Here is a 23,282-nt window from a genome sequence, read left to right as displayed (position 1 = left end):
GCATTAAGAGGTGCAAAAGACCTGGGTGTACTGATTTTTATTACTGAACAGTTTATAAATAGAACTACTTAAGCACTATCTAGTGTATTTAATTCTTTAATATTTTTCCACTAGCACAACATGATTAAGGTTACAAGAACCTCTCTTTACTTACCCACAAGCCACATACTGTCCATTCCTAGATGTGGCAATGCTTAATCCATATAAACTGCCTTCATCAACGAATCTATTAAGGCACTTTCTAGAGTTCACATCCCAAACATAAACTTCCCCATCACCTGAATTAAAGAGCCAAAAAAGAGTTTGGTTAATTTTGTTTTTAAGTTGAAAGCCAACTGAGCTGACCATCCTCAGCCCCTCTTCAATAGTACAAAGGGGCTAGAAACAAAAACTCACTATAAATATCCTACACCTAGAAAACTGGCCTAAAAATATTTCTGATATACATTCCCACATCTAGAAAACTACATTCTAACTAGCTATCTAAAAATAGTACCTTTAAGTTTAGAGTGAAAATCACTCTAAACTGAGTTTCAGCTCAGGTCATGAGCTCAGGGTCCTGGGATAGAGCCCCTTGTTGGGAAATCCTTGCTCAGCAGGGGGTCTGCTTCCCCCTCCCTCACTAGTGCACTCTCTAAAATAAATAAATCTGTAAAAAACAAACAAACAAACAAAAAAACCCAAAACAACTTTTTAAGCCAGTTATAAAATAAATCATGGAGACAATATATAATATGGTGAACTACAGTTAACAACACAGTAGAGCATATTTGTTTTTTTTTTTAAGATTTATTTATTCATGAGAGACACAGAGAGAGAGGCAGAGACACAGGCAGAGGGAGAAGCAGGCACCATGCAGGGAGCCCGACGTGGGACTCGATCCCAGGACTCCAGGATCATGCCCTGGGCCGAAGGCAGGCACTAAACCACTGAGCTACCCAGGCGTCCCAGTAGAGCATATTTGAAAGTTGCTAAGAGAGACGTTATAAGTTCTCATCACAAGAAAAAAAATTGTAACTGTGCGGTGACAGATGATATCTAGACTTATTGTGATCATTTGCAATATATACAAACATTTAATCACTGTTGTGACTTAATATATGTCAATTATACCTCAAAAAAAGCCCCTAATGCTATGTTATCAGGTGCTATTAGCTGAAGTATAGCAAAAATTATGCTAAAGAGCCCCACAGATATTGAAGAATAGTACTCACAGGTAGAACCACTCTGATGCCTCCCACTACCAAGCAGCATGAACTACACTAAGATTATGATGGCCCCAAGATCCTACAGTTAAGGGACTAAGAGTCCAAGGCGGCACAGGACACAGGCAAAGAGCAGAAAAGTGCCAGATTAGAGACTGCCAAGAGTGAGAAATAGTTGGTCAACTGCACCACAAGAAGTCAGAGGGTTAGATCTGAATTGTCTTCCGTCAATAATGAAGAACATTCAAAACGTTATCCAAGTGAAGACATACTTCTAAAAGAAAAAGGGTGATGATTCCAAGTAACTTTCAAAAACAAAGTCTGAAAATGAATCATCTTTTAAATAAGTATTTTCTTTCCATCTTTTCCCTAAACATGGTAACATGGTTAAACAGTTAGCTCTTCACTATTACTAGTTAGTAAATAATAAGGCAAATGGCAATGACAAATTATTTATTTTTAAATTTATTTATTGATGAGAGACAGAGACAGAGAGAGAGAGAGAGAGAGAGAGGGGCAGAGACACAGGCAGAGGGAGAAGCAGGCTCCATGCAAGGAGCTGACGTGGGACTTGATCCCAGGTCTCCAGGATCACACCCTGGGCTGAAGGCAGCACTAAACCGCTGAGCCACCCGGGCTGCCCGGCAATGACAAATTCTAAAATTAAAAATGACTTTCTAACTAACACAAAAGTCTAAAATCAAACACTGTTTTTGGTTAAATCTGAAATATAAACACATCCAAAGCCTTTAAGAAAAACTTTAGGGAGATCCCTGGGTGGCACAGCGGTTTGGTGCCTGCCTTTGGCCCAGGGCACGATCCTGGAGACCCGGGATCGAGTCCCACGTCGGGCTCCCGGTGCATGGAGCCTGCTTCTCCCTCTGCCTGTGTCTCGGCCTCTCTCTCTGTGTGACTATCATAAATAAATAAATAAATAAATAAATAAATAAATAAATAAATAAATAAATAAATAAATAAATAAATAAATAAAATTTTAAAAAAAAGGAAAAGAAAAGCTTTAGATGATCATGTCATTAACTTACCTGAAGAGGCATATACTTTCTTGCTATCTGAAGAGAATGTGGACGCTGCAACCCTCCCATTAATTTTCATGCTACCAATCAATTCTTTAGTCTGGAAGAATAACAAATATTACTTATCAAAATGCTAAGAGGTGCATGGAAGAATCACACTGGCTCAGTGGGATTCGTAGTACCTACTCAGCTGTGTTTGTCCCTACACTCGGAAGCTCTTCCCAAGTCCCACTGTGCCCCTCTGCTTAAGATGCAGATTTCAGGACACTGTGAGTTATGGTTCAAAGACTATCCCTACACTAAAATCTTATCCTAAAAGAACAAGCAACCACTAATAATGGTTCACCTTCATCGACAACAAATGAAGATATCCAGCAACACCGTTTATCAGCAAGAAGGACCCATCTGGAGAGACTTCAAAGCTCCTCACTAGCTTCTCTTTCAAACCTAAGAGAGGAGACAAATCAATAAGAATTAATATGTTGGTTTTTTTAAGGATTTTATTTATTTATTCATGAGAGAGACAGAGAGGGGCAGAGACATAGGTAGAGGGAGAAGCAAGCTCCCAGTGGGAAGCATGATGCAGGACTCAATCCCAGGACCCCGGGATCCCAGGAGCCAAAGGCGGAGGCTCACCCACTGAGCCACCTAGGCATCCCTAATATGGTTTTCTGTAACATTATCATTCACTGGCAATTGAGAATTTCTTTTAAAACATCTAAATGCCTCAAACTAAACCAAAAGTAGGCTCACACTGAGTGAGTCTGACCCAAATAAAGGTCATTACAAAGTGCTTACTCTTCTTCTCTGTCTTGGTTAACATTCACCATTTGAACTGCAGCCAGAGATTCAGCTCTCCGAATAGTAAACGTACCAACTAATTTTCCAAATGTAAATGGTGATATCTGTAATTAACTAAAAGGATAAATTATACTTCTTTGTCACAAAGTTCATTTACCAGGAGGGAAATATACAGCCATGAGAGACAGCTAAAACACAGTAACATACTGTAACTAGTTGCTGACTACCAACTAAACAGCCCATGATGAAGCAGTCTAGTCTTAACTAGGTAGAGGCAAAAAGGAAAAACTAAATAAACAAATAAGAAAGGAAAAAAAGAAAACCACAAAGTGTCAATGTATTCAAGAGTTGATTAGCTTCCGAAAATGTGACTTGTATAACCTAATCACATGAGCTAAGTATATAGAGTATTGATTTGCTTAATTACAAAGGGACATACTCTTTTTTCCATGCCTAAAAGGCTCATACTGACCATACCGAAGACTCTATCAAGATGACTTAGTGAGCAAACTTAACTCATTAAAAAATTGTCTAATAGAAAGGATACATAAATAGGTACAACTGGCTACCTCTAGGGAAGGGAAGCAGGTGGCCAGGGAGACAGACCAGGGGAAACTTTTCACTCTTCACCCTTTTTTATGTACTGGATTTTTGCACCAAATGAATGCACTGCTTGATCAAAAAGTATTATTTCAAAAAATGTTTAAGTTGCTAAGTTAATATAGTCATCAGAATAAATACATTTAGAAAAATCTAGTGAAGAACCCTTGTTCCTCTACAGGAAAATGCTAGTTAAGGCTCCCACAGACGATCTTTTATCCTATTAACAGTTTTTGTCTAAATGGTTCAAAAATCCTACAAAACTGGGCCTCCCACTCTAGTGCTGCCCCAGGGACTATACCCTAGGTCTCTTGATGGAAATCAATCCAGATAAAATTTTCAATTACTGGGGTTACTCCTCCACTATGAATCTATTCCATCTAGGATAATTTTCATCCCCCACTCTGGTCAAAATTTACATTCTGACTACAGTATACAGAAACAGCTCCAAACAAAAGGAAAATCCCATCACATGATGAAGCAGGGAAGGGAGGCTAGTTCCAGCAGTGTAGAGCTGGAAACTCCTCCAGACCAAATCTTACTGACACAGAAGAAATATGAGAACTAAATGGCCTACAGCTGGGGACCACCACACCCACAGAGGAATACGGACTGCACATGTATCATGAGAGCCACAGGGAACAAAGTTCTCTCATACTGGGCAGAGACAGACCTGGTGTGGCAGCAAAAGGCAAAGTGCCAAAGGGCTCATTACACAGTGCCTGCTCTCTGCCCACAGCTGGCTAAAAGACCTTATGCCTGAGTAAGCTTGTTGTTCTGAGGGAACTCAAGAAAGGGGGAGGGGGGGTCTTTCAGAAGTAAACACTAGACTTGCAGCAAATTAAGTCTGGTAGTTGATTTAGCAATTAATTGAAAAAAAAAAAATAAGATAACAGTATTTTCATCCAAAACTTACAGCATACCAGTTATACGTATATAGCATTTTACTTTTAACCTCGCAAAAAGTGGTAATAAATGCTAATATCAACATTTTAATTACTTTTAACAAACGCTGAATCTGGGATCCCTGGGTGGCGCAGCGGTTTGGCGCCTGCCTTTGGCCCAGGGCGCGATCCTGGAGACCCAGGATCGAATCCCACGTCGGGCTCCCGGTGCATGGAGCCTGCTTCTCCCTCTGCCTGTGTCTCTGCCTCTCTCTCTCTGTGTGTGTGACTATCATAAATAAATAAAAATTAAAAAAAAAAAAAAACAAACGCTGAATCTTCCAAAATAGGAACCAGATAAAATATGTATGACCTTGCCAAAGAAAATATAATGCTTTAAAGATACCAGATATGGACATGTGGGTGGTTCAGTGATTGAGCATCTGCCTTTGGCCCAGGTTGTGATCCCAGGGTCTGGGGACCAAGCTCCACATTGGGCTCCTTGTGAGGAGCCTGCTTCTTCCTCTGCCTGTGTCTCTGCCTCTCTCTCTGTGTCTCTTATGAATAAACAAAAAATCTTTTAAAAATAAAAATAAATAAAATAAAGACACCAGATAGAAATCTTTTTACAGATCTGTGAATGAGATTTTTAGGTCAACTAATGAACAAGTGATAAGAAAAAGAATGGCCAATTTAATCATAATAGTGCCAAATTCCGTAAGATGGAAAGTGGACTGTGATGGGACAGATTATATGTTACTCCTAAAATGGTGGCAATTACTTACTCCTAACTGAGCACTTACCATGTGGTTGTACTCATGGTAAAAATTTTCTCTTTTGAATAAAGTGATGGTTACCAGAAGGAAGGGGAGTCGAGGGATGGGGGAATGGGTTAACTAGGTGATGGGGATTAAGGCGTGTACTTGTGATAAGCACCAGGTGATGTATGGAAGTGCTGAATCACTATATTGTACACTTGAAACAGAACACTGTATGCTAACTGGAATTAAAATAAAAACTAGAAAAATAAAACTAAAAAAAATTTTTTTTAATTTTTTAAAGATTATGTATTTATTCATGATAGAAAGAGAGAGACAGACAGAGGCAGAGACACAGGCAGAGAGAGAAGGAGGACCCATGCAGGGAGCTCAATGCGATACTCGATCCTGGGTCTCCAAGATAAGGTCCTGGGCTGAAGGCGGCGCTAAACCACTGAGCCACCCGAGCTGCCCTAAATTTACCTTTTTTAATATTTAGGACCCTCAGCTTTATACAAAGAGAAAACTGAAGCTCCGACATTACCACACCTTTGAGTATTATGCTTATAATCAAAATGGCTGCCTGACCAACTAATTTAATTCCCAAATGGTCAGATTCCTCATGTGTTTACCTAGAACAAGATCTCTCTTAAGAACTGTCCCTCTAGAAAAAAAAAGAAAAAAAAGAAAGAAAGAAAGAAAAGAAAGAATTGTCCTTCTAGGGACATCTGAGCGGCTTAGTGGTGAGTGTTTGCCTTTGGCTGAGGGCATGATCCTGCAGTCCCAGGATGGAGTCCCACATCGGGCTCCCTGCATGGAGCTTGCTTCTCCTTCTGCCTGTGTCTCTGCCTCTCTCTCTGTGTCTATCTCATGAATGAATAAATAAACAAATAATCTTTTTAAAAAATTGTCCTTCTAAATAATATAACAGAAACTGCTTCTGGACTAGTTTGAACTAGTAATCTGGGGTGCTCAACCTTTTTGTGTCAGTCTAGTGAAACATATGGTCCCCTTCTTGTTGTTCAAAAACTTTCTTAACTGAAGGACATGCTAAACCTCAGTTATAGGTTAGTAAAAATAAAGATGTAATATTCTTCTCAACTGACTTCACAGACCTCTAAATTCTATCAGAGAATTTTGAGTCCCTGGACCCCATATTATGAGCACCATCGGGTTAATGGAACAAACCATCAATTCAGAATTCTTTAGAATCCATCAATTCTGTATTCATTTTTTAAATTTACATTTAAGACAAATTTACATATGTATACGTTTGCATATTCTAACCAGTCAGCAATTTCTCCCTCCATCCTAACGTCCTTCATTAATTTGAGTCATTTATAGTGTTTTATAAGACTGAAAATAGTGTTCAACAACCAACCCACAAAAGGAAATACACTTAACTTTATCATTATCATCATTATTGCCAAGCTATGCTTATAGAGGAAAGCATAAGAGAGGAAATACTGAGAGGGAAAGGCAAATGCCACGTCTCAGAATAAACTAGCAATTAGATCCACACTCCTGCGTACCAGCAGATTCCATGGTAAACATCACTAACTGTATCTTGGCCAACCCCGGGTTTTGCTATTCACAAAAGGATGGAAGGCAAGGATGGAAAAAACCCTGTACCTTTTCATTTAGAAGAACAGAACGTGAAAAAAGTTAACAACTATATGCTGTTTTCTGCTTCAATACGGGTAGACTGGTTAAGCCTTTTCAACTCAAAGTGAGGTCAGCATCACCTAAGTGCTTGTTAAAAATACAGAATCAGGCCCACTTCACACCTAGAGAATCAGTCTGTGCTTTAACCAGATCCCCAGGTGATTCATATGCACATTACTGAGAAGCACGGGGTTAAAACATGCTTCAACTAAGAACCCACATGGAAAGTATCACCAAGTGTCAGGGAACACAGAAAACAGAAGACTGGAAACACTGAAAAGAAACACCATAAATGTTTCTGAAGTTGGTCTCATTCACTTTGAACAGTTAGAAAAAAAAGCTGTAAAGAGCTACCCTTGTCCTTTACAGCCCCAAACATACCTACAGTGTAACAGGGAAACTCCAGGAAGCCAGAGCATCATTAACGCCACCTCCCAACACTTACAATGCTAACCCAGCCAACCTCACTATAAGGGCCTAGGTTCACATAGGGTTCATAAAGGTGTCACTGGATTTTGTGGTGATATGCGGAGGGGAAGAATGGGAAGAGTAGAAGAAGATACATTTTCACCTAATAAAAATATTTTTTAAAATAGTCTTTAAAATACATTATGATGTCCAAAAGCAACGCTTACTTCCTTTAAATGTAAACCAAAACTCTATTATAACACACACGAGAGGAACAAGAGAGAACCCAAATTTCCTGAAGACCAGAGAGGTGAAATACTTTGAGGACTTGGGACTCAAGTCTTCTAGCTCTCAAGCTCTTGCTGCTGCATCAACTGCTAATTTTACAGCCAAGCATTTCCAGTTGCTTTTCTGCTCTAGGAGAAAAAAATTCCAATTTTCCCATAAGCACTCAATAAAAAGTTCACTACTTTCATTTGGATGTGTTATCTCAACACAATGACATACCCTGAATGCTAAAACTAAAGATACTCTCATTTTTAAGAATCCAATGGGGGGTGGGGGGGGTGGGCAGCCCCGGTGGCGCAGCGGTTTAGCGCCGCCTGCAGCCCACGGCATGATCTGGAGACCCTGGATCGAGTCCCACGTCAGGCTCTCTGCATAGAGCCTGCTTCTCCCTCTGCCTGTGTCTCTGCCTCTCTCTCTCTCTGCATCTCTATGAATAAATAAAAATCTTTAAAAAAAAAAAAAAAGAGAAAAAAGAATCCAATGGGGGGAAAGTGGTTGTAAACACTGTTAAATTGAACTCAGCTGTGGGGCTGGCAGGGAAGAGGGGTGATCAGCTGCATGTGCAAGAGAAACCTTACCTCTCACTTGATGCACAGGAATTAACTTTCCAGCCAGCATATCATAGACATAAAGAACCTTGCTGTGGATACTCGTGGCTAAAACCTCTTCTCCATTAGCACTAAAACAAGCCTTATAGATTGGAAACTTTTCCAAATAGATGCTCTGGATTTTAGGATTTGTTCTTCCATCAACCTATAAGGAAATGCAAACATTCCTTTTGGTTATTTCCTAGACTCTATATCCTGGGAGTAAATACTACTGACTATAAGTTTTAATTTAAAAATGCATACCTGAAACAGCGATACAGCATTATCTAGTGCAGCAACCATCACAACCTGAGCACGAGGATGGAACTGCACAGAGGAAATCCTAGCAGTAGTGGGACGTTCCGCATTAGCATGCTGACAGTTCTTTATCTATAGAAAAATAAACCTAGAATTTAATCACTACAAATGGGTTAACATTATTTTTTTAAAATCATAAAGAAAAGACATAACACAGCTCATGATGCAGAAGACAGGGCACTGGAGGGGTGCCTGGGTGGCTCAGTTAAGCAGTTGCCTTTGGCTTAGGTCATGATTTCAGGGTCCAGGGATCGAGCCCCCTTATCAGGCTCCCTGCTCAGTGGGCAGCCTGTTTCTCCCTCTTCCTTTGCCCCTCCCCCTGCTTGTGCTCCCTCTCAGACAGATAGATAAAATCTTAAAAAAAAGTGCACTGGAAAGGTAACCAGAAGACCACAGCTCTGCTACCAACTAGCAAGTCATTTTACTATACAATAATCCATTTTTACCTTCTTTCAAATGAAGGGATGAAATCGTTAAGGTCTTAGAGCATCAGGATACAGTCATTTTCTCATGATACACCCATATAAATTACGATACTCTGACTTCCAGAAATTTTTTACTTAAAACTGCTACTTTAGCATCTTTACATTCATGGAACAAAATAAGAGGTACTACATAATTATCCCCGTGGTTCTGTGGTTGGCATGCATAGCTTATGTTCTCCCCATAGAACACATGGCTCCTAGTTTAAAGCAATGATGACCTCATACATCTAGGCTATTTTCAGCTATTTCTTGGTTTTTGTGGGTTATTCTCTATATATTAAAACTTCAATTATATCAGGTGCCTAAGTGGCTCAGTTAGGCGTCTGCCTTCGGCTCAGGTCATGATCGCAAGGTCCTGGGATTGAGCTGTGTGTTGAGTTCCCTGCTCATCAGGAAGCCTGCCTCTCCCTTTCCCTCTGCCTCTCTCCTTGCTTGTGTGCTTTCTTTCTCTGTGAAATAAGTAAATAAAAAAATTTTCAAAACAAATAAAAATTAAAAATTACACAAAAGATAAAGTGAGTACTATGTGTATATTTCGTTTGTAACAAATGGAGTTAGAGTTTTATGGTAACTGCAATTTTGGGGAAATGAATTTACCCTATGAAGGGCTGAGTAAACTACCTTCATAAGGTAAAGGAAGCACAAATACTGTCTCCCAGTAATTTGTCATAATAGGGTTCCCTCCCCCATCTAAAGCATGCCACCATTTTATAATGGGGAAAAAAATGTATGTCAGAGAGAGATCTAATTATTTAACAGACATTTAACTGAAGCACTATGTTGGGCAGGCACTTGGTTACCACAATGAACAAGTTAGATACAGTGATGAGAAAGAAAGTAACTAGTGTGGACCACTTACACAAGATAGTCAGGAAGGACCTAAGTGTCATTTGAGGGGAAAGGTACCAATGGGCTGGCCATTAACAATGCCTGACAGACAGACAGGCAGGACAAAGAGCAAAAGTTCTAAGGCGAGAAAGGACTCAACATGTTTAAGAAACAGAAAGAAGACCTAGGGAATGTAGGTAGGAAGTAAGGGGAAAACTTCTGAGATGAAATTTCAGACGTGGGCAGATGCCAGGTTATGAAGAGCAGTGTAGAATGTGAAAAAGAATTCAGAAGTTTTGGGATGCCTGGGTGGCTCAGTTGTTGAGTGTCTGCCTTTGGCTCAGGGAGATCCCCAGCTCCCGGGATGAAGTCCCACATTAGGCTCCCTGTGGGGAGTCTGCTTCTCCCTCCGCCTAGGTCTCTGCCTTTCTCTCTGTGTCTCTAATGAATAATCTAAAAAAAAAAAAAAAAAAAAAAGAATTCAGAAGTTTTCAAAAAGTGATGAAAAGTGATATGACCTGATGTTTTATTTTTGGAAGACCCTCCTGGGTAGTACTAAATGAAGAATAGGAAGAGTAAAGTGGAAGTGAGAGGCGAGTCACACAAAGTGACTGCAGTACGCGATACAGGAGGTAAGAGATGACGACAACATAAACCAGGCTAGCGCCCGTGGAAATTAAAGAAGGGTTAAAAGAAACCTTGAAGAAGTCAAACACAATTGTCAAAAGATCCCTGGGGACCTAATTTAATCTTCTTGACCATTTCCGCAGAAGAATAAACAACAGCAATACATTTAATCCCACAGAGAACGCGAACCCATACATTTGCAATCGGGAAGCATTCTGGGTTTCAGAGGTAGTTGGGCTAGAGGCCCCATTTCCCTGACTCTCACCTTTAGGATTCCTTTAGGAAGTGAAGTTGATGTGGATATGAAATTCCCAGTCCTTTGCAACAGATCATCTTCATCCTCTTCACTTTCATCTAAGTCAAACAAACCCACAGGCTGAGCTTTAGAATCAATGAGATGACCGTTACCTTCCCCAAATGTCTGTATTTCAAACTTCGACTCCCCCCATTCCAGCCTCCAATCTCAATCACTTTATTACGCTGCAGTTGGTAAAACAGCAAAATAAACCTGAAGGGGAGGGGGAAAATAACACAGAATCCAATATATATGGTTAAAAGAAAAGCCTGACTCTGGAATGAAACATCTACCTTCACAGACAAGGATGCAAGAAAATAAAAGTTAAAGGCAGTATTTAATTTCAGAAGAACAATTCGTAATTATGGCAAAATGGCTAATAAGATAGACAGCATATCTAGCTTAACTCACATGAAAAAGAACTAGCACGTTTAGATGAATGAGATCAAGGTCGGCAAACTGAGTATCAGAAATTCAAAGAGAGCTAACAGGGCTGCCTTCCTCCTGATGGTTCTACTAAAGAGACCCAAGGAGCTGAGCAATATTTTTAAAATACTCGCAGGGAGAAGAGACCAAAAAACTGCACAAAAAGCCCTCTGAGGTTCTTAAGGGGGTCTGGTAAACCACCAGGCTTCAGGAGGGGGTCACAAAAGGCTACTCAGGGACTAAAGGTAAAATCAAAGAATTATAAGAAAATCCTCCATGAATTGAAACCCAGCTCTCAATCTTTTCAATCTCTCACTGGAATAAGATGCTGTGGGACTGCTAGTGCCCCTTACCCAGTCACTACTCAGAAACAAACGTACAAATTCTCTGGAGGAAAATATATCCTGGTCTTCTTATTAAGCAATACTATTTACTACAGTGTCCAGCACTCAATGAAATGTAACTAGGTCAGTAATGACAAGGTAGGGCAACCTGATTGAAAACCTAAGGAATAACTGACAATCTCCGCAGGTGATCTAAATAACTGAGTTTTTCAGACATAAGCTTTTAAAACATTCTGTTGAGAGGTGCCTGAGTCAGTTAAGTGGCTGCTTCAGCTCAGGTCATGAACCCCAGCTCCTGCTCAGTGGCGAGTCTGCTTCTCCCTCTGCTGCTCCCCCTGCTTGTGCTTTCTCCTTCTCTCTCTCCAATAATTACACAAAACATTTTTTTTTTAAAGATTTTATTTATTTATTCATGATGGTCACAGAGAGAGAGAGAGAGAGAGAGGCAGAGACACAGGCAGAGGGAGAAGCAGGCTCCATGCACCGGGAGCCCGACGTGGGATTCGATCCCGGGTCTCCAGGATCGCGCCCTGGGCCAAAGGCAGGCGCCAAACCGCTGCGCCACCCAGGGATCCCCACAAAACATTTTTTTTTTTAATTTTTTATTTATTTATGATAGTCACAGAGAGAGAGAGGCAGAGACACAGGCAGAGGGAGAAGCAGGCTCCATGCACCGGGAGCCCGATGTGGGACTCGATCCCGGGTCTCCAGGATCGCGCCCTGGGCCAAAGGCAGGCGCCAAACCGCTGCGCCACCCAGGGATCCCCACAAAACATTTTTTTAAAGTAAGTTATTATGTTTAAAATGTTCAAGAATAATGAAAGACAATATTCAGAATTGAACCAGAGAACCAGATTATTAAAAAAACAGCTAAACGCAAATTCTAGAACTGAAAATTATAATAGTTAAAACTAAAACCCCAGTGGATGTTTTTAACGGCATATAAAAATTAGCTGGAGAGACAATCAGTGCTCTGGAAAATGGATCAGAAAAAAAATATCCAGACTAAAGTACAGAAAGTAAAAAGGATGGAAAATGCAAAAAAGAACACAAAATAGGTTTTAAAAAATAAATAAAAACATTTAACACACATGTAATTGGTGGACCAGAAGAAAAAGAAGACTGGAACAGCAACAGTATTTGAAAAGATGATCAGTGAGAATTTCCAAAACTTAAAAAAGACATCAAGTTAGATTCAAAAGCACTGTTAAGATCAAGCAGAATACAAAGCAAGCTAAAAAGATCTGGGCTGGAGGATGGGAGGAGATAAACGAACAACACAGCAACAACGAAACAATCCATCATATTAAGAAATTAACTGTTGATTTTTGAAGGCCTATGATGATACGATGATAGTATTCTAATTACACTTAAAATTTTTACAATCTATAGACTTATTTTTTCTAAACTGTATACTTTTAAAAGGTAGGACTTTTTGCCTTTTTTACTTTCTTTTACCTGTTTATCTATAATAGATGTTGCAGAAAAGATTATTGCAGTGGATAAAGTCAGACTATATCACTAATTCTTTCAACCTCTAAAGTATGTGGCTGGAAACATGGAGGTAACTTTTGACTTAGTAACAGATTGAATTTTCTAACGTAATTACAGAAAACAACAGGTTCCTTATATATGTGCTCCCTGTAGTTGAAGTCCATGAGGACGGGACTGCCAAGTAGGAAGAAAGGAAGGAGAAGTGGTGGTGGTAATCAAACAGATGCTTATCCAAAATCAAGGATGCTAAGGAGAGAGCTACTGCATTATATGGAAGGATATATTCCGACCTCCCTAATGGATTTCAAGTCAATTCCAAGTTCTAAAATATGTAACTCCAAGCACAAATCAAATCTTAGTAAGCTATCCACATTTATGATATCTAAACTCAAGGAATGGGATCCCTGGGTGGCGCAGCGGTTCGGCGCCTGCCTTTGGCCCAGGGCGCGATCCTGGAGACCCGGGATCGAATCCCACGTCGGGCTCCCGGTGCATGGAGCCTGCTTCTCCCTCTGCCTATGTCCCTGCCTCTCTCTCTCTCTCTGTGTGACTATCATAAATAAATAAAAATTCAAAAAAAATAATAAATAAATAAATAAATAAATAAATAAACTCAAGGAATGGGCAGCCCAGGTGGCTCAGCGGTTTAGTGCTGCCTTCAGCCCAGGGTGTGATCCTGGAGACCCGGGATCGAATCCTGCATTGGGCTTTCTGCATGGAGCCTGTTTCTCCACCTCTCTGTGTCTCATGAATAAATAAATAAAATATTAATAAATAAATAAACTTAAGGAGCTAAAAAGGACAAAGCAGTTATAATACAACCAAACTTAAAACCTGGAGTTGAAAAATGGGTCTTTACAAAGTGACTGATCATCTGGGCCTGATCTGACATGTGCTCCCCAGATATCTTATTTCCTAGTACACAGCTAGATTAGCTGCCAATGTCTTCAGAAGGGCTCTGAATGAAGAATAAGTCATTTTTCCTTAACCCTATGCAACATAATTCTGTTGAGAATGAAACATAATAAAACTCACCCATTGCTGTCCATACAACAGACAACATGCTATTAAGTAGTCTTATACTATTGTAAAAGAGCTTCCCTCAGAGAATTGGTAGACTTCGAAACCAAACACTTACAGGAGAGGGAAAAAAAAGACGTATTTGAAACACCAGGTTTTAATCAGCCTCATGAGAAAGCTCACGTAACAGAACAGCAACACAGATTTATTTACTAACTTAAACAGAGTTATCAATACTCACCATCTAAAGATGTTTTCTGCTTGTTAGTCTCTGCCCAGGCAGGTACTCCGCCCATGGCATGCTGGAATCTAAGCAAAAATACAAAGATGAAATTTTGTGTTAACTAAAAAATGTTCACAAAGCTTGAGAGATTTAAAGGGTATAGATTAGCTCACCCTTGAGAACATGCATAGAATCTCTGCCAAAGAAATTACGATCTTTAAGAACAGAAGGGCTACTTGCAGAGAATAGCCTTGCTTACATGGGAAACTTCTATGAACCTCTAATCATATAAACTAGTCTTAGATTTAGGACACCTGGATACATATTTGTTAATTATTTTTGTCTAGTTACATGTCTTTATTTGCTCATATCAACATATCTCAGATCTTAGGACTAAGTAAAGAACTCTGCTTATGGCTATAAACCAATGCTACAGTAATAGAGCACATGGTAAAACAGGTCTAAAAATAAAAGACCAGGTTGGTAAAAATATACAAAACACAATCACATATCCTTCGAATAAAATTGCACCAATTCACTCTGAAAAAAGTTAAGCTTTAGGAGAAGCGTAAGAAGCATATTCTTAAAGACTGGTTTCTGGAAGAGTACAGAGAGTCATTCTGTTTAATAGAGAAGTGCAGGCAAAGCTACCAAACTCAACCCACTGGCCATAAACAACTAGAAAACTGGATAAAATATATGAAACTGTTTTCAGAAATTGGACAACAACATAAAACTGTGATCGCTGAGAGAAAGGAAATAACAAGGTGGCGCTGCCATCCCAAGATTTTCCCCGGGAGGCAATTTTTTGAGACCCTGGCACAGAACCAAAGAGAAAAAGACTTGAAAGAGGCGGAGACAAATGAAAGTTGAGAGGCAATAGACAACAGAAGAGAAAAAGAAAGAGCCTAGGTGGTTCAGCAGGTTGGGTGACCAACTCTTGATTTCAGCTCAGGTCGTGATCACACAGTTGTGAGTTCAAGTCCCGCAGTGGAGCTCCATACTGGGTGTAGAGCCTACTTCAAAATAAGAAAAAAAAATTTAATTTAAAGAAAGGATTTACCTTAAAAAAAATAAATGCGGGACGCCTGGGTGGCTCAGTCGCTGAGCGTCTGCCTTTGGCTCAGGGGGTGATCCCACAGTCCCAGGGTGGAGTCCCGCATCAGCCTCCCTACAGGGAGTCTGCTTCTCCCTCTGCCTGTGTCTCTGCCTCTCATGAATAAATAAAATCTTAAAAAAAAAAAAAATTAAAAATTGGGGATCCCTGGGTGGCTCCGCAGTTTAGCGCCTGTCTTTGGCCCAGGGAGTGATCCTGGAGTCCCAGAATCGAGTATCGCATCGGGCTCCAAGCATGGAGCCTGCTTCTCCTTCTGTGTCTCTGCCCCTCTCTCTCTCCCTCTCCATGTCTATGAATAAATAACAAATAAAATCTTTAAAAAAATTAAAAACTAAAATAATTTTTTTTAAAAAAAGGCACGTGTGTGGCTTAGTTGGTTAGGCATCTAACTCTTGATCTCAGCTCAGCTCTTGATCTCAGGGTCATGAGTTCAAGTCCCACATTGGGCTCCCTGATGGGCACGGAGACTACTTGAAAAAAAAAGCTCCAAAAATCTGCACAGGGGTCCACACACATTTTTGCTGAATACTAAGCTGAACATTCACAGGATGAAACTCCACGAGGTCCAGCAAAGAACCCTAGGGAGCTGGCGGATACACAACACCAGAGTTTAGACACTTGAATTCCAACCAGCCAAGGGAAGGTCCTTTTGGAAACTCAGGTCATTTAGCAGAGATGGCAGAAAGGGCATATCTCAGAAATGGGGGTCTAAATCAGCCTAGAGTAGATGCTACTCTGCAACAAAACTAAAAACCAGTCCTAAAAGTATTAAATTGATCCCCAAGCCAATTAATTGCCCCCTGATACAGACTCACTAAAAGTACTCAATCATTCAACACTCATTAAAAAGCAAAAATCAAAATCCAGACACTGATCAACTTAACATTCACACTGCCTAAAATCAAATCAAAATTTCTAGACATGCAGAAAAGCAGAAAAACATGAGCCACAACCAGTAGAAAAATCGGTCAACAGAAAGACACAGAAAACACACACATGACAAAATTAGCATACAAGGACTTCCAAAGAGTGAACACAAATATACTTAAGTATTTAAAGAGATTATAAGCGTAATAAAAATAGGAACAAAGCAAGACAAAAGGTCTCATGCTAAAAAGACCTTCTCTCAAGCTGAAAAATATACTTGAAATACAGATTCAAATGAATTTAACAATTCAAAAGACCACATACCATATGATTTCATTTATGTTTATGTTCTGGAAAAAGGAAATTTATTAAGAGAAAACAGACCAGTTGGTTGTCAGAGATTAGAAAATTAAAAGTTGGGGAGAGAGCATGGACTACAGAGGCATAAGAGAAGTTTCTGGTGGTGATGGCCATATTCTGTATCTTAATTCCTTAATTGTGTTTACATGACCGTATGTGTTTAACACAATTGACAGAAAAATACTTTAAGAGGGTGTATTTCGCCCTGTGTAAATTATACCTCAATAAACCTGCTTTAAAAAAGTTAGTGAAGGGGATCCCTGGGTGGCGCAGCGGTTTGGCGCCTGCCTTTGGCCCAGGGCGCGATCCTGGAGACCCGGGGTCGAATCCCACGTCAGGCTCACTGTATGGAGCCTGCTTCTCCCTCTGCCTATGTCTCTGCCTCTCTCTCTCTCTCTCTGGGTGACTATCATAAATAAAAAAAAATTAAAAAAAAAAAAAAAAGTTAGTGAAGGACACCTGGGTGGCTCAGCGGTTGGGTGTCTGCCTTTGGCCCAGAGCATAATCCTGGAGTCCCAGGATCGAATCCCACATCGGGCTTCCTGCATGGAGCCTGCCTCTCCCTCTGCCTATTGTCTCTGCCTCTCTCTCTGTCTCTCTCATGAATAAAATCTTTAAAAAAAAAAAAAAAAAAGTGAGTGACAGGGGCACCTGAGTGGCTCAGTTGGTTATACATCTGCCTTTTGGCTCAGGTCATGATTCTGAGATCCTGGGATCGAGCTCCACATCAGGCATCCTGTTCAGCATGGAGTCTGCTTCTCTCCCCCCCACCGGCTCATACTCTCTCTCTAATAAATGAATGAATGAATGAATGAAAGAAGGAAGGGAGGAAGGGAGGGAGGGAGGAAGGAAGAGAGGGAGGGAGGGAGGGAAGTGTGTGACGGGGCGCATGGGTGACTCAGTCAGTTGAGTATACAACTCTTGGTTTTAGCTCAGGTCATGATCTCAGGGTCATGAGTTTGAGCCCTGTGTCGGACTGGGCTCAGTGTGGAGTATGCTTGAGATTCTCTCCCTCTTCATCTGCCCCTTCCCCAACTCACACTCTCTAAAATAAATAAAACTTAAAAAAAAAAAGTGAGGGATACCTGGGTAGTTCAGTGGTTGAATGTCTGCCTTCAGCTCAGGGAGTGATCCCAAAGTTCCAGGATCAAGTCCCACATTGGACTCCCTGCGAAGAGCCTCCCTCTCCCTCTGCCTAGGTCTCTGTCTCTCTCATGAATAAATAAAACCTTTTTAAAAAAATTAAAAATTGAAAAAAAGTGATAGGTGATAGTGCAATGAATCTATACGAATACAAAAAAAGTTGTCAAGGGATGCTTGGTAGTTCAGTGTCTGCCTTCAGCACAGGGCATGATCCTGGAGTCCCAGGATAGAGTCCCACATCAGGTTCCCTGCATGGAGCCTGCTTCTCCCTATGCCTATGACTCTGCCTCTCTCTGTGTGTCTCTCATGAATAAAATAAAATCTTTAAAAAAAAAAAGAGTTGTCAAAACTAATAAAAATTCTTATTAATTTTTTTAAAGTAGAATCTAAGTCCAGTGTGGGACTTGAACTCATGACTCCGAGATCAAGAGTCACATGCTCTACTGGCTGAGCCAGCTGGGTGCCCCTAAAAATTTTGAGCTTTAAATGTTTTTAGGGGAATCTGGGTGGCTCAGTTGGTTAAGTGTCTGCCTTTGGCTCAGGTCATGATCCTGGAATTCCAAGATGGAGTCCCACATCAGGCTGCCTGCTCAGTGCGGAGTCTGCTGCTCCTTCTCTCTCTGCTCCTCCCCTTACTTATTATGCCCTCTCTCTTTCACTCACTCTCAAATAAATAAAATCTTTAAAAATACAAAAACAAAATGTTTTTATCCACAACTATATAGTCAACTCATCTTCAAAAAAGGAGAATTTCTAATAAAATACAGTCTCTTCAACAAATAGTGCTGAGTAAACTGGACAGCAACATGCAGAAGAATGAAACTGGATCACTTCTTTACACCATCCACAAAAATAAACTCAAAATGTATAAAAGACCTAATGTGAGACAGGAAATCATCAAAACCCTAGAGGAAAACACAGGCAGTAACTTTTTTAACCTCAACCACAGCAATTTTTTACTAGAGACAAGGAAAACAAACACAAAAATGAACTAACTACTGGGATCTCCATCAAGATAAAAAGTTTTTGCACGACAAAGTAAACAATCAACAAAACTAAAAGGTAGCCTGTGAAATGAGAGATATTTGCAAATGACGTATCCAATAAAGCAATAGTATCCAAAAATCTGTAAGGAACTCACCAAACTCAACACCCAAAAAACAAAAAATCCAGACACTTTTCCAAAGAAGACATCCCGACAGCTAACAGACACATGAAAAATTGTTCAACATCACTCATTATCAGGTAAATATAAATAAAAACCATGATGAGATACCACCTCACACCTGTCAGAATGGCTAAAATTAACACAGGAAACAACAGACGTTGAGAAAGAGATGTGGAGAAAGAATCTTCTTGCACTGTTGGTGGGAATGCAAACTGGGGTAAGCGACTCTGGAAAATAGTATGGAGGTTCCTCAAAAGATTAAAAACAGAACTACCCTATGATCCAGCAATTGTATTATTAGGAATTTACCCAAAAGATACAGATTCAAAGGGGTACAAACCTGCCAACATTTATGGTAAAATTATCAACAATAGCCCAACTATGGAAAGAGCTCAAGTGTCCATCAACTGATGAATGGATAAAGAAGATGTGGTATATTTATACATTGATTATTACTCAGCCATCAAAAAGAATAAAATCTACCGTTTACAATAATGCACTATATTAACACAGTGTACTATGCTAAGTTAAATCAATCCAAGAAAAACAAATACCATATGACTTCACTCATATGTGTAATTTAAGAAACAAAAGAAATAAACTTTGGGAAGGGGAAAGACAGAGAAAAGGAAAAAAACCGTAAGAGACTCTTAAAGATAAAAACAAACAGGGTTGATAGAGGGAGGTGGGTAGGGGATGAGCTAAATGGGTGATGAGCAATAAGGAGGGCACTCATAATGAATACTGGGTGTTATGTGCAAGTGATGAATCACTAAATGCTACCCTGAAACTGTATGTTTACTAACTTGAATTTAAAATATTGAAAGAAAAAAAGTATTTCTGAAGATCTGTAAATGTGAATCGGAAGAATCAGGATGAAATCTTTTAATTTGATTTCTCTCTTTTAAAGAGAAAAAAAAAATTTTTTTTTTGAAGATTTTATTCATTTATTTGAAGGGGAGGGGGGAGTGCTTACAAGGGGGGTAGGGGGAACAGAGAGGAAGAAGCAGACTACCCTCTCAGTGCAGAGGCCAACACAGGGCTCGATCCCGGACTCTGAGATCACAACCTGAGCCGAAGTCCAATGCTTAAAAGACTGAGCCACCTAGGTACCCCCATGAAATCATTATTTTAAAATACACATCCAGGACGCCTGGGTGGCTTAGCGGTTAAGCGCCTGCCTTCGGCCCAGGGCCATGATCCTGGAGTCCCGGGATCGAGTCCCATATCGGGCTCCCTGCATGGAGCCTGTTTCTCTCTCTGCCTGTGTCTTTCATGAATAAATAAATAAAATCTTTAAAAAATAATAAAATACACATCCATTTCCCAGCTTTGTTCAACTAAAGGAGCCTAGAAAGAGCCTATGGGAAAGAGATGATTTACCATAAGCAAATAAATGAGCAAGCAAGCGCTATTATCACTGATTATATGTGGATGGTAGGATTCCAAGAGTCTCCAAAATTCTTTTGTATTTGTATTCACTCTCCCTCCAAAATACCAAAACTTAACCATTTCTTCCAGTAGCAATGTTCTCACTACTTCAAAATGGAAATCGCACTGCCCAAGAAACTGTTATAACCAAAGACTCAGTGAATCCAAATAAACCAATGATTATAAGTTAAAGCTTGGTAAATTATATGGAAAAGGACACTTACTCTTCCTTCAGTCTCTTTTGAAGCTTGTCTTTTGAAAGTTGGCTTTCACCGGTATTTTTCATCATATCTTTCCGAAACCTATTGTTCATCATGTCAACCCTATTAAAAACAGAACAGTATTGCTTAAAATTACTAATTTTAAAGATGTCAGAACTAATTGTTCCCTTTAATAATTTAAGAACACATTTAATCAAATATTGGTCAAGATTTGCAAGGTCTGGAATATGAAATACACATTATTTTTTAAAAAAGATAAACACGTAAAAAGAATGCTCTGAAAAAATACCAATACTTAATGACAAAAAACACACAAATTAAGTACTTATTTCTTGCCCATTAAACTGGCAAAGTCTGAAAAAAGATAAGCATTGTTTATGAGAATGGAGTGAAATGCACACCATTCAATGGGAAGGTAAACTGGGAGAACCTCACGGTCTGGCAGTTTTTATCAAGAATCTTATATGTGCCTATGCCCTTTAAGTAATTCTACCTCAGAACATCTTTCTTACAGAAATAAATATAAAGCAGAAGGCTTATGCAGAAAAATGCTTGTCTCAGTATCAACTTACTGAAGGGAAAAATAGGAAATCTTTTCTGACAATACCTATGTAAATTAGTTAATTCAAATAATAGACTATAATCTATCCATTTAAAAACATTTATAAATGATCTTATTCTTAAGTGAGGGAGAAATGGTTGCAAGATACATTCTCATCCCTTAAAAGTACAACATTGGGTGTGCCAGTTTTTCTGCCTTTTCTATTTCAGACATTGTGCTAAGAGCTCTGCATACACCATTCCACTTAATCTCAAGAGCCTTCTGATATTACTATTATTACCTCCGTTCAAAAAAGAAAAGGCAGGTTCCAAACTTGCCCTTGGTCACTTAGGAACTGGTCAAAATAAAAGGCAAACTCAAATGTGACAGCAAACACTATGCTTTCTTTGCTATTGAATGAAGTATACAAGAGAAGAGAGCAGGAGAGAAGAATGCCAACATGTTGGCATCCCTTGGGGTGGGTTTATGAATGACCTTTTCTTTCCTCTCCTTTACAGTATTTTTCAAATCTTCATGTAATCAGAATGTAGTAAATCACAACGAAGAGAACTTCTTTAAAACTTGCAAAGTAACTTTTAAAGTATCCAGAGAGATTCTGTGAGGAAAAACTAGGCAACCTACATTTCATCATCTTCATCTTCTTCATCCACCCAAACTGGCTTCTTTTGAAATAGAAAATTATCTTTTGGTTCCTTCTCTGCTTCCGAATCATCTGAGTCTTCCTGTGCTTGAACCTAGGAGACAAAATGCCCTCAAGCACTGAGTTTTTCAGCAGACAACACACCTTACAGTTAGAGGTCTTGTAGAATGCTTTGTAGGCCCTCTTATCGAATAATGGGACAGAATGCTACCACAGCAAATGCTGGCGGCAGAAGAGAAAACAGAGATTAGACAAAGGTACCATACGCTGGACAAGTAGGTAGGAACAACAGTCACGGAGAGAAAGCTGACATGCTGAAAGCAAAGGACCAAGTAAGGCAAGAACAAAAGGTTAAGTTGAAAGATAAGGAAAGGAGCAGGAAAAATCCTGGAACTACAGAAATCACGGGATCCAGAGCAGACTAGTAATCAAAAATCACGACCAGCATTTCACGTTCTTAGACCTACCTCTTCTCCATTGCTCCATCACCATTTTTGACACCCTACCTTAAGAAAACTTATACCAGACTATCAAACCTAAATCTAGATCACAGGGACGCCCGGGTGGCTCAGCGGTTAAGCGTCTGCCTTCAGCCCAGGGCATGATCCTGGAGACCCAGGATCGAGTCCCACATCGGGCTCCCTGCATGGAGCCTGCTTCTCCCTCTGCTTCTGCTGTGTCTCTGCCTCTCTCTGTCTCTCTCTCATGAATAAATAAAGAAAATCTTTTAAAAATATAAATAAATAAACAGATAGATAGATCTAGATCACAGAATACTCCCAGATGTGAGCTTGAGCTTTCCCAAAGACTACTAATACACGTCAAAACATTTTCCTGCGGAGTCTCTTGGCTCCGCCCCCGTCGTCGGTAGCTCGCGAGATTTCGCAGACACCTCCCTTTTTCCTCTGGGCCAACACGCCCCGCAGAGGGAGGAAGACCCGGAAACTTCGGGGCCACGTGAGCCATCGCCACGGCCACATGGGCAATCACCGGAAGCACCCCGGAGGCAGGGGTAATGCTGGTGGCATACATCATCACAGGATCAACTTCGACAAATATCACCCAGGTTACTTTGGAAAAGTCGGTATGAGACATTACCACTTAAAGAGAAACCAGAGCTTCTGCCCAACTGTCAACCTTGATAAACTGTGGACCTTAGTCAGTGAGCAGACACGGGTAAAGGCGGCCAAAAACAAGACTGGAGCTGCCCCTATTATCGATGTGGTGCGATCGGGCTACTACAAAGTTTTGGGAAAGGGAAAGCTCCCAAAACAGCCTGTGGTCGTGAAGGCCAAATTCTTCAGGAGAAGAGCTGAGGAGAAGATAAAGGGTGTGGGGGACGCCTGCGTTCTAGTAGCTTGAAGCCACACAGGGGGAGACTCATTAAATGCCAACAAGTGCTTTTTTCTTGCTGGTCTATTACCAACTTATGATCCCTCAAAGTCCAATAAACCCCACCTCACCCAGATTCTTCCTTCTCTCG

At 40.2% G+C, this 23,282-nt stretch overlaps 2 protein-coding genes across 7 annotated transcripts in view; one reads left to right on the top strand and one right to left on the bottom strand.

Moving 5' to 3' along the window:
* UTP18 (UTP18 small subunit processome component) overlaps window positions 1-23,282 on the bottom strand; it is a 42,429-nt gene that overhangs the window by 17,672 nt on the left and 1,475 nt on the right. For all 6 annotated transcript variants that reach the window (XR_003133702.3, XR_007412910.1, XM_025440607.3 and 3 more), the window contains exons 2-10: window positions 21,781-21,893; window positions 20,601-20,699; window positions 14,309-14,376; window positions 10,754-10,842; window positions 8,495-8,620; window positions 8,222-8,396; window positions 2,586-2,686; window positions 2,249-2,339; window positions 155-278 (exon numbers count right to left, since the gene is read on the bottom strand). Coding sequence is in view for 4 of the 6 variants with exons in the window: in XM_025440607.3 (XP_025296392.1) it covers window positions 155-278; window positions 2,249-2,339; window positions 2,586-2,686; window positions 8,222-8,396; window positions 8,495-8,620; window positions 10,754-10,842; window positions 14,309-14,376; window positions 20,601-20,699; window positions 21,781-21,893 (986 nt within the window). In the remaining 2 variants the exon portion in view is untranslated. The remainder of the gene's footprint in view (window positions 1-154; window positions 279-2,248; window positions 2,340-2,585; window positions 2,687-8,221; window positions 8,397-8,494; window positions 8,621-10,753; window positions 10,843-14,308; window positions 14,377-20,600; window positions 20,700-21,780; window positions 21,894-23,282) is intronic.
* LOC112655612 (60S ribosomal protein L27a-like) lies at window positions 21,994-23,195 on the top strand. The gene is made up of 2 exons (XM_049114791.1): window positions 21,994-22,027; window positions 22,596-23,195. Exons 1-2 carry the CDS (start codon window positions 21,994-21,996, stop codon window positions 23,159-23,161), a joined length of 600 nt encoding a protein of 199 aa, XP_048970748.1. The 3' UTR covers window positions 23,162-23,195.

Source organism: Canis lupus, chromosome 9 (genome assembly GCF_003254725.2).
Source record: "Canis lupus dingo isolate Sandy chromosome 9, ASM325472v2, whole genome shotgun sequence".
NCBI lineage: Eukaryota > Metazoa > Chordata > Mammalia > Carnivora > Canidae > Canis > Canis lupus.
Note: the sequence above shows the minus strand (reverse complement) of the source record. Positions and strands in the feature narration are given on the sequence as shown.